This window comes from Rhinatrema bivittatum, chromosome 2 (genome assembly GCF_901001135.1).
Source record: "Rhinatrema bivittatum chromosome 2, aRhiBiv1.1, whole genome shotgun sequence".
In the NCBI taxonomy this organism is placed as follows: domain Eukaryota; kingdom Metazoa; phylum Chordata; class Amphibia; order Gymnophiona; family Rhinatrematidae; genus Rhinatrema; species Rhinatrema bivittatum.
The window spans coordinates 400741183-400754824 of record NC_042616.1 but is presented as its reverse complement, the minus strand read 5'-3'; the positions used below and the strand labels follow the sequence as shown (position 1 = coordinate 400754824).

The 13642-nt window shown below is 42.8% G+C and overlaps 1 protein-coding gene across 1 annotated transcript in view; it reads left to right on the top strand.

Annotated features, from left to right (window-relative positions):
- DNAH5 (dynein axonemal heavy chain 5) overlaps positions 1–13642 on the top strand; it is a 640276-nt gene that overhangs the window by 168621 nt on the left and 458013 nt on the right. Inside the window, 4 exon segments of the mRNA XM_029590044.1 lie at positions 1324–1498; positions 10337–10582; positions 13049–13239; positions 13338–13437. Coding sequence (XP_029445904.1) covers positions 1324–1498; positions 10337–10582; positions 13049–13239; positions 13338–13437 — 712 coding nt within the window.

The following is a 13642-nucleotide window of genomic DNA, read 5'->3' as shown; positions in this document are numbered from 1 at the left end:
AGTGGAAGGAGAGGAGAGGTGATAATGATTATGCTAGGGAGTGGGGAGGAAAGATGGAAAGAGGGAATGTGGTGATGATGATGCCAGGGGGTGAGAAGACAAGGTGGAGAGAGAGGGTAGGTGGGGAGGTGAAATGGAGAAAGAGGACAGATTATGATGATGGGGATAGGTGGAGGGAGAGGAAAGTTGATAAGTTTAAACTTTTGGTGAGGAAAACTTAGTAAGAACTTATTGGAAATCCAACTATTTTATATCCCTTGGATACCCATTAGTCACAGTTTCTTGACATCCTCAAAGAGCTTGAAAAGATTTAATGAGGCATGAGTCCCATTTTCAGAAGCCATGATGTCTTATTTTTGTGAAACTCATGATTTATTCTGTGCAACTTAGTAAACTCTTTAAAAAAAAAAATCAAAATTAGTTACTGGTCTGTATTTCCTTGCATTTTGCCTTGAGCCTTTTCTTTACTGGGATGTTAATCCCAGTAAGTTTTAAGTAGTAGAAAGTGTCAAATGTGACACCTTTGTTAATAAGGTCCAAATGCACAAACATATGCGTGTGTGTTATAAAATGGCCATGTCCATTAGCTCAAGCCGGCATACGTTCATACATGTGTGCCCATGCAGCAGTTTAAAAGTTACTATCATACAGTATAGACTTCCTACATTGGGCTAATGTGCTGGTCCTCATGTATTCATCCATATATTAAAAATATTCTTGTCGCTTTTGAATTCATCACACTGAGCACAGATAATGGAAATGGTAGGTATTTTGCATATTTATTGTATTTTCATCCCTAAGTCTTTTTCCTGTTCCAAGTTCATCTACCTGTTTGATGTAATTGCAAGCTTTTTTGCGTGTTAATGTTATAATGTAAACCGAAATGATATGTAACTTTGCTACATGAATTGCGGTATATAAAAATGTAAAATAAATAAATAAATAAATATTCAATGAGTTCTACCTCTAAGGGAAATTTAAGAGTGGCACAAAAACTGATGCAATTTCTGACATTCTGCATAGAAAAAAAAGTGTATGAAAATAATCTGAAACAACAACGCAAATCATTGTGTTGCATAATTTTAAAAAACATTCATTTTGTCCAAAGCGCAAATTGGCAGAAAGCAGACATTTGTGCAGAAAAGAATTGGTCCTAATTAGAAGCACACAGATTGCCAAATTCTTAAATTTAGTCCCACATGTACTAAAACCCATAGCTTCCAATCTGATACGTTTGAGGACGTGCTGCGCTGTTGGTGATCTGTTTTACAGGGGACTTTATAGCACAGTACTTGATGTGTACTTTTGTTCTGTTGCTGGTAGGACCTTTGCGTCAGAGGTGCACAGACTTTGCATTCTAAAAGCTCACTGGTGGAGGAAGCAACCAATGAGCTGATAAACATGTTATTGGACCTAGACCTTCAATCCAAAGAGGAAGACAAAATATCAGTGCCAGGAGGGAGTGCAAATGGTACACATACAGTGAAGGAGAATGGAGGTAAATAACCTGTTTTCAAACAGTACCTGTTTCAAGGCATTACTTTGCTTGTGAGGTTTCTTTGGCCTGGCTGTTTCTACTCTTCCTTGGGAATTCCAGTTGGCTCAGAACCTGTTTGGTGACTTGTTATGGGATTATTTTGCTTGAATCTGACTATTGATGAACTCAGAGCTGCACTCAGACAGAATGTACATAAGAATATAGGACATTGATTCTGGGCCTGGCCAACTCAGAACCAGTTAACTTTATTTACACATGTGCAGGCACACAGAACTGTCCTTGAATCTAATCCTCCATATAATTGCTGGTTGCATATACCCTACCACTTGCACAATTACTTGCTGTTTGCACATTCCCCAAATAATTGTTGCAGAGCTTATTTAACATGCCTATTTGCTAAAGTCTAGAGCAGAAGGGCGGCATCTCTCACATATGCAGATGTTGTTGATTAGAACTGTGCCCATCAGGGGCAGATTGAGGGAAAATAGTGGCTCAGGGGATTTTTCTCCATACTGGCCCATGGGTACCCAATTACACATACAATTTGGTGAGTCACCAAATACAGAATAAAGAGACCATAAAATAGACACAGAAATGCACAAACTGAACTGGAAATCACAACAAGTTAGACTCTATGTAATGCAGCAATGGAAAAACAGAAAATACCATTATTCCTCATAAAACATCAAACAATAAAATCAAGAACTATAAAACATCACAATAGGAAAATCATACTAAAAATATATATTTCAAAACTGCTGATGAATAGAACCTCCAGTAATTTAACTCATGGAAATTTTCAAAAATTTGTATATAACACCAATAAAATATTTCAAAAAGAGCAGACATCAAATAATATTCAACAATTAAAACTAATAAGGATTTTAAAAAGCCCCTGCTGTCCCCTTCTGTGGGAGCTCTTGATTTCCAGTCACCCTGATATTGTCGAGGATTAGGAGGTTATCCTCTCTCTCTCACACATACTCACATGTCCATTCTCTCTCACACATACACTGTCACATACATACACAATCATGCTCTTATATCCACCATAACCTCTCGCTCTCACTGACACTGACACTCTCAGGCTCTAAGACACTCTCTCTCCCTCCACACCCCCGCCCCACACATACAAACTCCTACTGCCTTGGATTTTCTCATACACACTCATGCTGTCACACTCACTGGCTCCCTCACATACGTTCTACACCCAGGCAAGCTCCCAGTCATTCTCACACACACACACTGACCCCCAGGCAGGCTCCCATTCATTTTCACACCACTCCCTCCCCATCCCCCAGGCATGCACACATTCATTCTCACACACACAGATCCCCAGGCAGGCACCCATGCATTCACACACATACACCCCCAGGCAGAGTCCCATTCATACACATGTACACACTAAAGGCAGACCCCCCCTCTCTTTTGCCAGCAACCTTGGAACCTCTCTCATTCCTCTGCTGCCACTGTCACCTCTGCCACATGGCTATTGGGGAGGTGCCGATTGCTGCTACTGGCACTGAAGCCCATTCTGCTGCCTCTGTGCAGGCCCCGTGGGCTTCCACTTTCTCCATGCTGATCTCGTACATTGTGAGATCCGCATAGAGAAAATGCTATTCTTGCACATTCCCAAAGATTACATATGCCAATCCCTAAAAAGAAATTTTTTTTTTACCTTTGCTGTCTGATCTTAGTTTTCTAATTGGTTGGTCACAGGCTTTTTTTTTTTTCCATCTTCCCTTTCTTATTTTTTTCCACCTTCCCTTTCTTGTTTTTCTTGCCAATTCCTTTTATATTGTCTTTTTTACTGTTTCTTTTCTCTCCATCTTCTTGCCTCAAACACACAGTCAGGTTCTCATTCTCACATACATTTCTCTCTCTCTCACACACACAGGCTCTCACTGTCACATGCGCTCTCTCATACAATCATTCATACACAGTCTCTCACTGGCACATGCTGTCTGACTCTCACACACACAGGCTCTTTCTCACTCCCACATGCTATCTTGCTCAAGCACAGGCTCTCACTGTCACATGCTCTCTCTCATACAATTATTCATATACACAGGCTCTCACTTTCACATGCTGTCTCTCTCACACACACAGAGGCTCTCACATGCTGTCTCTGCAAATATTCAGGTCCTCACTCTTACACACAATCTCTCAACTCATCTCATACACGCACGCACACACACTCTACAGACCCCCAGCCTCTCTCTCACCTCTGGGCCTCCTCTTCGCGGGTCGCCGCAGGATGGGCTCTGCAGTGGCCCTGATTTTCTCGGGCTGCGGCGGCCCTGCTACCGGGCCTCTTCCTCTTCTCGGACCGCTGCGACTTGGGATTCGCGGTGGCCCAGAAGCACTGCTCCTCTTCTGCACGCGCGGTGCTCCTCCTCCTTCCTGCCCACGCGGCTACGGCAGCATTTACTTCCGGGACCGCACAGGCAGGAAGGAGGAGGAGCATCAGCGCGTTTAAATGCGATCTTTTTCTTCGGGCTGTGGTGACGTGAGCCTCACCACAGCCCTTCCGATCTGCCTGTCGTGCCGCATGAGCCTCCCTGCGCCCGGGGGCATTGGCTCCCCTCGGGATACCACTGCTCGCGGCGCCCCAGGCCCAGGCCTAGTGCTTCCATCGGCCTTGCCCACAGTTTTCTCTTCGGGCCGGGAAGTTTAAAAAAAAAAAATCACGTGATGGGAGCGACCGGCCCACCAGGGGAAGCCCGATCCCCCGATAGGCCAATCCGCTCCTGGTGCCCATGTACAAAGGTCTGATGTGCTTAACTGTGGCTTCAGCAAGACCCTCCTGCTTCAAGCGGTTTGCTTATTCCCACTTTATGCATCTGTTAGTTGTTAGGATTGCGCATAAACAGTATAAAAGCAGGTAAAACCGAAAATGATTATAACATCAACACAGACCCCAGTGATGGCAGCACCGACAGATCTCTTGAACCCTTGTGGCTAGGAACATAAGCTCTGCATTTTTATATGTATATGTGTATATATATATATATATATATATATATATATATATATATGTGTGTATATTTAGGTGTTCTTTGTAATAATTGCTGTTGTCTGCATTCAACCATTTAGTGTTATTTGTAAATTATTGCTATGAGCTAATAATAAATCTATTACTATTTTTACCTGGTATGGAGGTGTTTTAATATTATTAAGGTAAGCCTGATGCAAAAAGTAGGTGATCGGTCTGGACCTGAAACATGACTTGACACATATGTAGCCTTTGGGGTAGATTTTAAAAGGGTTACGCGCATAAGTTATACACGTAACCCTTTTAAAACCCCCCTGTGTGCGCTGAGCCTATTTTGCATAGGCTCGGCGGCGCACGTAAGTCCCGGGGCTTTGCTAGAGGGCGTGTCGGGTGGCGGCACGTTGTTCGGGGCGTTCCTGGGGGCGTGTTGGGGGCGTGGTGCCGGCCCAGGGGTGTTCCGGGGGCACGGCCGTGGCCTCCGGAACAGCCCCCGGGTCGGGTGATGGTGCACCTGCTGGCAGACGTAACTTTGTCGATAAAAGTAGGGGTTGTAGATAGGGCTGGGAGGGGTGGGTTAGGTAGGGGAAGATGGGAGGAGGCCGAAGGAGGGAACGGGCAGCGCGTGTAGGGCTCGGCGCGCGCAAGTTGCACAAATGTGCACCCCTTTGCGCGCGCCGACCCCGGATTGTATAAGATACGCGCGGCAATGCGCGTATCTTATAAAATCCGGTGTACTTTTGTTTGCGCCTGGTGACAGAGAGCACCCACAGGGCTGTGAATGCTGCCTCTGCTTATTATTTTCCTTGTGCAAACCATCATGGAGCAATGCACTTATATACGAGGGTAAGTCAGTAAGTAAGTCACAAACATACATGGGATTAATATTTATGAAATTTATTTAAATGCAAAAGATGAATTATTTACTATGAAATATACAGAATATAGTCACAAACAGTTTTTCTGGAAAAACCAACTACTTTTCAACGTAATCGCCGCGAACATTTATACATTTGTCCCAGCGTTTGAAAAGTCCGTCAAAACCTTCTGCATAAAAGTCTTTTGGCTGGCATCGTAACCAGCGCTTCACCTCTTGTTCCACTTCTTCATCGCTGGTGAAATGTTTACCACCAAGATGGCTTTTCAGTTTGCCAAACAAGTGAAAATCACTGGGTGCCAAATCTGGACTGTATGGTGGATGTTTAAGAACTTCCCAGTGCAGGTTCACAATTGTCTGACGAGTCTCATTCGAAGTGTGTGGTCTGGCATTATCGTGAAGAATCAGCACTCCTCTTTTTTCCAGATCTGGGCGTTTTCTACGAATAGCTCCTTTAAGCTTTAATAGAGTAGCACAGTAGGAAGCCGAATTAACAGATTCACCACGCTTCTGAAAACTGGTTAAGACTATCCCATCTCGGTCCCAAAACACAGTCAACATCACCTTTCCTGCAGAAGTCACAAGCTTGAACTTTCTCGATGTCTGTGATAGTGGATGCTTCCACTGCATGGAATCGCGTTTCGCTTCTGGTTGATAGTGGTGCACCCACGACTCGTCACCAGTAACAATACGTGCCATCATTGATTCACCTTTGTTTGCATAACGGCAGAGATTTTCCAAACAGACACTCATCCGGTTGTTCTTATTGTCTTCGGTCAGCTGTTTGGGAACCCATCTTGCACAGACTTTGCGAAAGTTCAATGCATCGTGCACTAAGGAATATGCTAATCCGTGAGAACACCCAATTTCTTTGGCAACTTTGTCAATTGTTACCCTCCGGTTAGCGCGAACCATCTCTTCAACCTGCTTCACAGTTGCCTCTGTCGCAATCTCAACAGGTCGACCAGGTCTGGTTTCTTCGTTCACGTTGGCACGTCCTTGTGCAAATTTATCGGTCCAGTTATAAATTGCTTTACGTGAGAGACATTTCTCTCCATATACTGGATATATTTCTTTATGAATGTCTTTTGCCACTAAGCCCTTAGCCCATAAAAATCGGACAACAGCACATTGTTCTTCGACCGTACAATCTGTCAACACGGCAGCCATTTTCCTTGTGTACACAGCCCCTGTGCATGCACAGTTTAAATAACTATTTATGTACATAAGCACTTCTAAGGTGCTGCCATCTATGGAATATGACAACATTACAGATATATGTTTTATTACCTTAGTAGAGAGATTTGTGACTTACTTACTGACTTACCCTCGTAGAATCACTGATATTTAGCATAGTGCATGTTACCAAAGCAGTGTGCAGATGCTTAAAATTGGTAGGGGATTTATATCACAAAAATATTATGTGTTTTTCCAAAGTGCAGTAGTTTACCCTCAAAGAGTACTCTAGAATATCTAAAAGTCTGTAGATTTTGGAGTCCTTATTCTTCTCAAAATATTTGCTTATGATTTTCTGAGTTCCCTTAAACTTTTTTTTCTTTTCTGTTTTGCAGTCAATTTATAGTCATGGATTAATCTCTTATAGCACATATTCTATACCCTTATGCCTGTGTGCTATAATAAAAGAGTTACATACAGTTCATGTTGCATGTAACCCTTGTATCAAGGAAATATCTGATTAGGCTGAGGGTTATTTTTCAAGGTGGTTGTTCAGATGGTGTAGTGGACCTGTGGTCAAACTCCCACTCAAATAAGAGTGAACAGTCCTCTCTGTAAATGAAGGTTTCTTTTAAAACTGTAGTTCCAAAACAAGTCTGTTTATGTATACAGAAAGGTATTTGCTGTTTAGAAGTTGCTTTTCACAGAGCAAGGACACACATAGGGATTGTTAAATGTGTTACTTCTCTTGTCTTTCTAGAGGTTACAGATATTAATCCTTCCTCTCCTTTGAAAACCTCCTCTTGGCATAACTTTAACTTGAAACTTGGGATCAGTTTCACGATTCAGTAGGCAAATCATTGAATAGCTTATTGCAAATTTAAACTACTCGGAATAAAGCTCTGAATTTTAAAGCATGCCACTTCTCCCCAAGGAAATGATCTTTGGACTCATTTTCTATAAAAATGCTCCCTGCTTTTTACAGAGTACAACTCAGTGGATCCTCTGTGTCCTGTGGTTACACTATGGCATGGTAATCTATTCTTATTCACAGTCCTACTTTTACAGCAGTTGTAAAGATAAATATCTTTATCTCCCTCAGGAACCAAAATTATCTACATTTGTTACTTTATAGTCCTCCCAGGAGCTAAACCAAGCAGCTCAGGGAGCTTCCAGTCACAGCTCACCCTTGCTCTTCACACAATCAACACACACCAAGTACCACTGATCATCTGCCCCTAGAGCTTGCTCACAAACATCTTTAGACTCTACCACGAGGCTGCAAAGTACAGGGATGCCATATGCCACAGGGGCTACATGTAGATTAAGCAAGAACTGAAAATTTGGCAAGCTTCGTTTTGAACTATCTCAGAAAAAAAAGTAGTTAGAGAGGATCTCAGTATATAAAATATTTACAGGTTTTCTTCCTGCTGTGGCATATTTTGTTTTTTTCTAACCTAAAGCTATACATTTTGGGGCGGATTTTCAGAGCCCTGCTTGCGTAAATCCGCCCAAAACCGGGCGGATTTACGCGAGCAGGGCCCTGCGCGCCGGGAAGCCTATTTTACATAGGCCTCCCGGCGCGCGCAGAGCCCCGGGACTCGCGTAAGTCCCGGGGTTCTCCGAGGGGGGCGTGTCGGGGGCGCGGGCCCGGTCGTCGCGGCGTTTCGGGGGCGTGTCGGCAGCGTTTTGGGGGCGGGTACGGGGGCGTGGCTACGGCCCGGGGCTGTCCGGGGGCGTGGCCGCGCCCTCCGTACCCGCCCCCAGGTCGCGGCCCGGCGCGCAGGAGGCCCGCTCGCGCGCGGGGATTTACGCCTCCCTCCGGGAGGCGTAAATCCCCCAACAAAGGTAAGAGGGGGTTTTAGACAGAGCCGGGTGGGTGGGTTAGGTAGGGGAAGGGAGGGGAAGGTGAGGGGAGGGCAAAGGAAAGTTCCCTCCGAGGCCGCTCCGATTTCGGAGCGGCCTTGGAGGGAACGGGGGTAGGCTGCGCGGCTCGGCGCGCGCCGGCTATACAAAATCCATAGCCTTGCGCGCGCTGATCCAGGTTTTTAGCAGTACGCGCGGCTCCGCACGTATCTACTAAAATCCAGCGTACTTTTGTTTGCGCCTGGAGCGCAAACAAAAGTAGGCTATTCGCGCGCCTTTTAAAATCCGCCCCTTTGGTAGGTATTTCAACTATTTTGCCTTCCTTTGTTCTTGGTTCAGGTGCCAACCGCAGATCTGTATTATTGTTCAGGGTTAACTGTAAGAAATACCCAGGTGATGTACATTAATAACCTGGAAAACCTGAAATATGCTTGGAAATATTGAGTAGTATACCAGGTGTTGCGTAACCTTTACCACGCCCATTGCTGCAGCAACCAGAAATCTGATAGAAATATGCAATTCACCATTTTAATCAGCATTCAAAACAGAATTAAACAACACATACTTAATAGTTGGTATGCCTAACATTAGCTTGCAAAACGGCTTTAAAATGAGTGGGGTAACAGCTTTTTTTTCTGCTTGTTGGAATTTTCAATCCTTTTTTGGCTTTCTTGAGACAATTTTAGCGGTCAGAGATCATCAAATTCCATAAAACACTCATCTGCAGTCTTGCCCCGTATCCTCTGAATCCAGCTTTCACTTTGACCTAATTTTTTGGCAGTCTACTTTTTCATAATAAAGATTGCTCCAGCATCATGCACCTCACGAAATGCAATTGTTTTTCGCTATCATATGTTCCAGCCATAAATAATACATTTAAGTAATGAGTAAGATACTGTTAAATTTCAAATTGAATGGCCTGCAAATTGGTACAAAAATTATATTAGTGGGATAATCCAGTGGGGCAGGGGAGGCAAAGGTTATGCAACACCCAGGTATATAACGAACTATGGACTCCATTTAGTAAAGAATTTGTAATTGTTACAAAATATTTAGTGATCCCATATATTTATTTTTTAAACTAAAACACACATGGCCAGATTTAATGATTGGGCAACCATCCTCATCTCATTTTTTTGTGTATCCTTTAGCATGTGTAATTGTTTTTTTGCCAAGTGCCAGATTTATGCCTTAGCCATAACTTGCACCATTTGAGAATAATTTACAGCATATTTGTCAATCCTGATGTGCAGTTTTTCAATGCACAGAATTGCATTTTCAGAAAAGGCTGAATGCAAATTTTGGTCTCCTACATATTGGAGAAACTTCAGCTGAAATTAGGTCTCTAGGTTTGAGGCTGAAATGTATTCCCTAAATCTAGGCAGCTGTCTAGATTTAAATCTGAAAATGATTTCTAAATTTGAATTCCTAAGTTAGGTGCCTAGGGCTAAAAGTCAATTCTAGGCTACTAAGCTCCATCCACCAACCTAACCCCATTTCCGGGTCCACCCAGATTTCGAGTAGATAAGTTTAGCTGCAAGATGGAGAAATCACCCTGAAGGATCCAGCCATCTATCTCCATTTTTTGTGGCTAGATAGCTTTAAAATTAACCCCAAAATAGTTTTAAAGAGGGAGTTTTGGGCAAACCTTAAATTTGATACAAATATAAAATTCAGTACATTCACAAAATACAGTTTAGGAATTTTTTTCTTTTAGCTATTTTCTTTTTTTGTTTTGTCTTTACATCTGACCAATTCTTCTGTATGTCAAATATATTTTGTTCCCATACATACAATTGTTTGTTCCTAACATTAATCCTTTTGAGCTTTCCTGCTGTACAAAACTTCAATAAGCAGGCATCTGAGTTTGATCTTGGGTGACTGAAATAGAAGTGTTTTGTTTTTTTTTCCATAACTCTTGGAACAGAAGCAGACGATGGGCGGTCAGAGAACCGGGCAACCTCACGGAATGCCAGTCATGTTAGCCTGGGGTCTTTTTCGCCACCGACCAAGAAGAAGAAGAAAGACATGATGGAGATCTTGGAAGAAGAGGGTCATGAGCTTCTGTCTCATTTCAGTCACCGTAATGTAGATGCGCTTCTGAAAGTCACCCGGAATTCTCTGGAGATGATCCGCAAGCGCATTCAGACATCTTCTACTATTAATTTCTTAGGTAGAATGTCACCTCCTCTTTGTCTTAGTCATTAAGTGGAAATGATCATGCAGAGAGATTCATGTACATAATGAATCAGCTGTTTAGCTTCTATTGGACTTTTAGGATGCCTTTTCCATTAATTTTGGAGTAATTTTTATTTTGTTATGAAAATGACTTATTCTTGAGCATTAGAAATTGAATTTCCTTTCATGTTTATACACGTAGCCTCAGAATGGATGTTTTTTCCCACAATGCCATGTCAGAACAGCTCTGTCTTGCTGTCATGGGGAAACCTCCAGTGTTAAGAGAATAATTTGGTCTCCTTGCCTATTCGGTACTTAAACATGTTTGGCAGACTTCAGCCTGACCCTGCTGTGCTGACATTTATTGAAGGGGGTGGAGGGGCTGTGTGACTAAGTAACTAAAAATAAAGCATGACATAATTTCTAATTTTAAGTGAGAGGACTCTTCACGGACAACTAAAAACTTCCGAAATGGATGTAAATTAACCAGATCTGACCATATATATGAATATATATTTCTACTTTTGAAAAGGCTTGTTTTGTCTTTTAGCCCAAAAGCTTGATTTAACTTCCGTGGGCCAGGGATGTGCTTTTGTTTGAAACAATGTTGTTGACATTTCCTATTTTGTTTTAGAAATGAAATGAACCCCCCCCCCCCCAACCCAGACATTTCATTTGTTTCTCATTTGATTTCAAAATGCCCCCGCTCCCAACTAAACACGCTCCCTGATCATCAGGCCGATTCTGTAAAGTGCGCTCAGCTGTGCGCACTGCTCTACACCTGTTGGGCTGCGTGTTTTCAATGGGGATCTATAACCCCCTTAAGCACCTCGAAAATACTTGGCCAAACCCCCTGAAAACTAATGGCGCTCATCACATGCAAATGCATGTTGATGAGGCTATTAGTCAGTCACCCCGATTCAAAAAGTAAAATGTGCAACCAATCCGCACATTTTACGTTCATATGAGCAACCCAGAAAAGTGTACAGAAAAGCAGAAAATACTGCTTTTCTGTACACCCTCTGACTTAATATCCCAGTTGGAGGAACCAAAAATGTAAAAAAAAAAAAAAAAAGTGTCAGCTAGTCAGGATAGGAAAATGGAAGCCCAATTTTACCTGCATCCATTTTCCTAAGCGATTGCTGTCAGTGGTTTCGAAAACCGAAGCTCCTAAAATTGAGCGTCGGTTTCCTGAACCTGCTGACAATGGGTGACAGAGCCACCTTTCCTGGGCCAAGAAGGTGCTAGGGGCGTGTAATCATCCCTAGTGCCTCCTTTTAGCGCGACCCCCTCATTTAAGTATAGGATAGCGCGCCCAGGATTGGTGTCGGGAACGCCCTTTCTCCTGCCATCTTGATTGAATTGACCTGTAAGGAAAAAAGGTTTCTTTCCCCAGGTTGGCCGAAAGCACTTTGAACTAAGGCATCGGCAGGGCAGTAACAACTGGGGATTGCTCCTGCCCTTCCTTGGGCAAGCTAGGGTGCGATCTGGAGGGAGGGGGGCAGAAGAAATGGAAAAAAAGCCCAGGGGATAGGGTTGCCAACTGGCTCCAGATTTTCAGGACTGGTTGATCCAGTCCTGGTTTAACTCCTCTGCATGCAGGTACTTGTAGTCTTGCTTTTCTTAGTGAATGCCAAAGGGAAATCAGAATAAATACCAGCATGCAATGGAGTAAAACCAGAACTGGATCAACCTGTCTTGAAAATCTGAAGCCAGTTGGCAACCCTAACAGGGGGGCCTTTTATTAATCAGGTGGTGCATGTTTTAGTGAATGCTATTTTACAATAACGAGTACTAAAATGAAACGAAGTGATATATTTGAAGGGAAAAAACAAAATTATCCTCCCTACCAATGAACAAAATGAAACAACCCCCCACCCCCAACCCCCAGAATCCTATTTTGGGCTTCCAGCTTAGTCATAGCCAATTCCTGCAGAGCTACAATGCTAAGAACCACTCATTTGCAGTTATTCAGGGTTTTCCTTCATTTTTAACCCTTTGTCTACTCCTATCTACTCAAACCTTTGCCTCAAAAGTCTTAAGGCCAGGAGCTTTCTAGAAGCTGGCACATGTGTATGCTTGACCTAACCAGTCGATAAAAGTTGTGTGATGGCTGGGACTTTCCTCCCCTGTTTGGATAGTTCATGGTATGGGAAGGAGCTTTTAATAAAATGAGTGAATCTCACTTTAAATAAGGGCTTTTGATAACTTGATGTTGAGAATCTACAGGGTATTCTGGGACATCTGATCCCTGATTTACTAAGCTTTCTTTCTCCATAGACACAGAATGGGAGTAAAGTTAAATCGGGCCCTAAATATAGGGAAGTAGACAGCCCTGCTTTCATTCAGGCCAAGCCAGATTATGATTATTTTTTTCACACTTTTCTCTCCATACATACCTAACCAGTTCAGTTGATGTTGATTTGTTTTTTTTTATCGGCCTCTTCTCCATTTAATTTAGAGAACAATGATGCAGCCAGGCAGAAAGCAAGCAACCATCCTATCTTTAGGACTAGCATTACTCTGTCCATCCCAAACATTAACATGGTGCCAGCGCTGGATGAGGTGCAGCAATCCATCAACAGAGCTGTGGAGAGTATTGTCAGTGTCACCAAAGGAGTGGGGCAGTGGGGCAAAGAGAGATTGTCTAAGGTTCGTTCATTTTTTATGTTTGTTATATGCATCTTAGTTAAACATTCATTTTTTATTCTTGTAAAGTGGTGTTTAAATTCTTTATATTACCTTTGTAGAAAAAGATGCTTGAAAAAAAAATAGCGGCAATGCGACATGATAGCAGAGACAGCGACTCTGAGGATGGGATGGAAGAACCTGGGATAAAAAATATTCAAGGTAAAAATTTTACACTGTCACATAGTTTACCTTTTCAATTGATGGATTCCTTCTGTTCCATTTGGCTTCCAACTCAAGTCAGAACATCAGCTGGGATCTAGCATCTTTATTTGCAACTACCTGGAAACTTTTCCCCCCTATTTTATATTAACTTTCAACTCTTTGTTTAGTCCATTCATTGCAGTTACAGGCCTCTGTCCAAGAA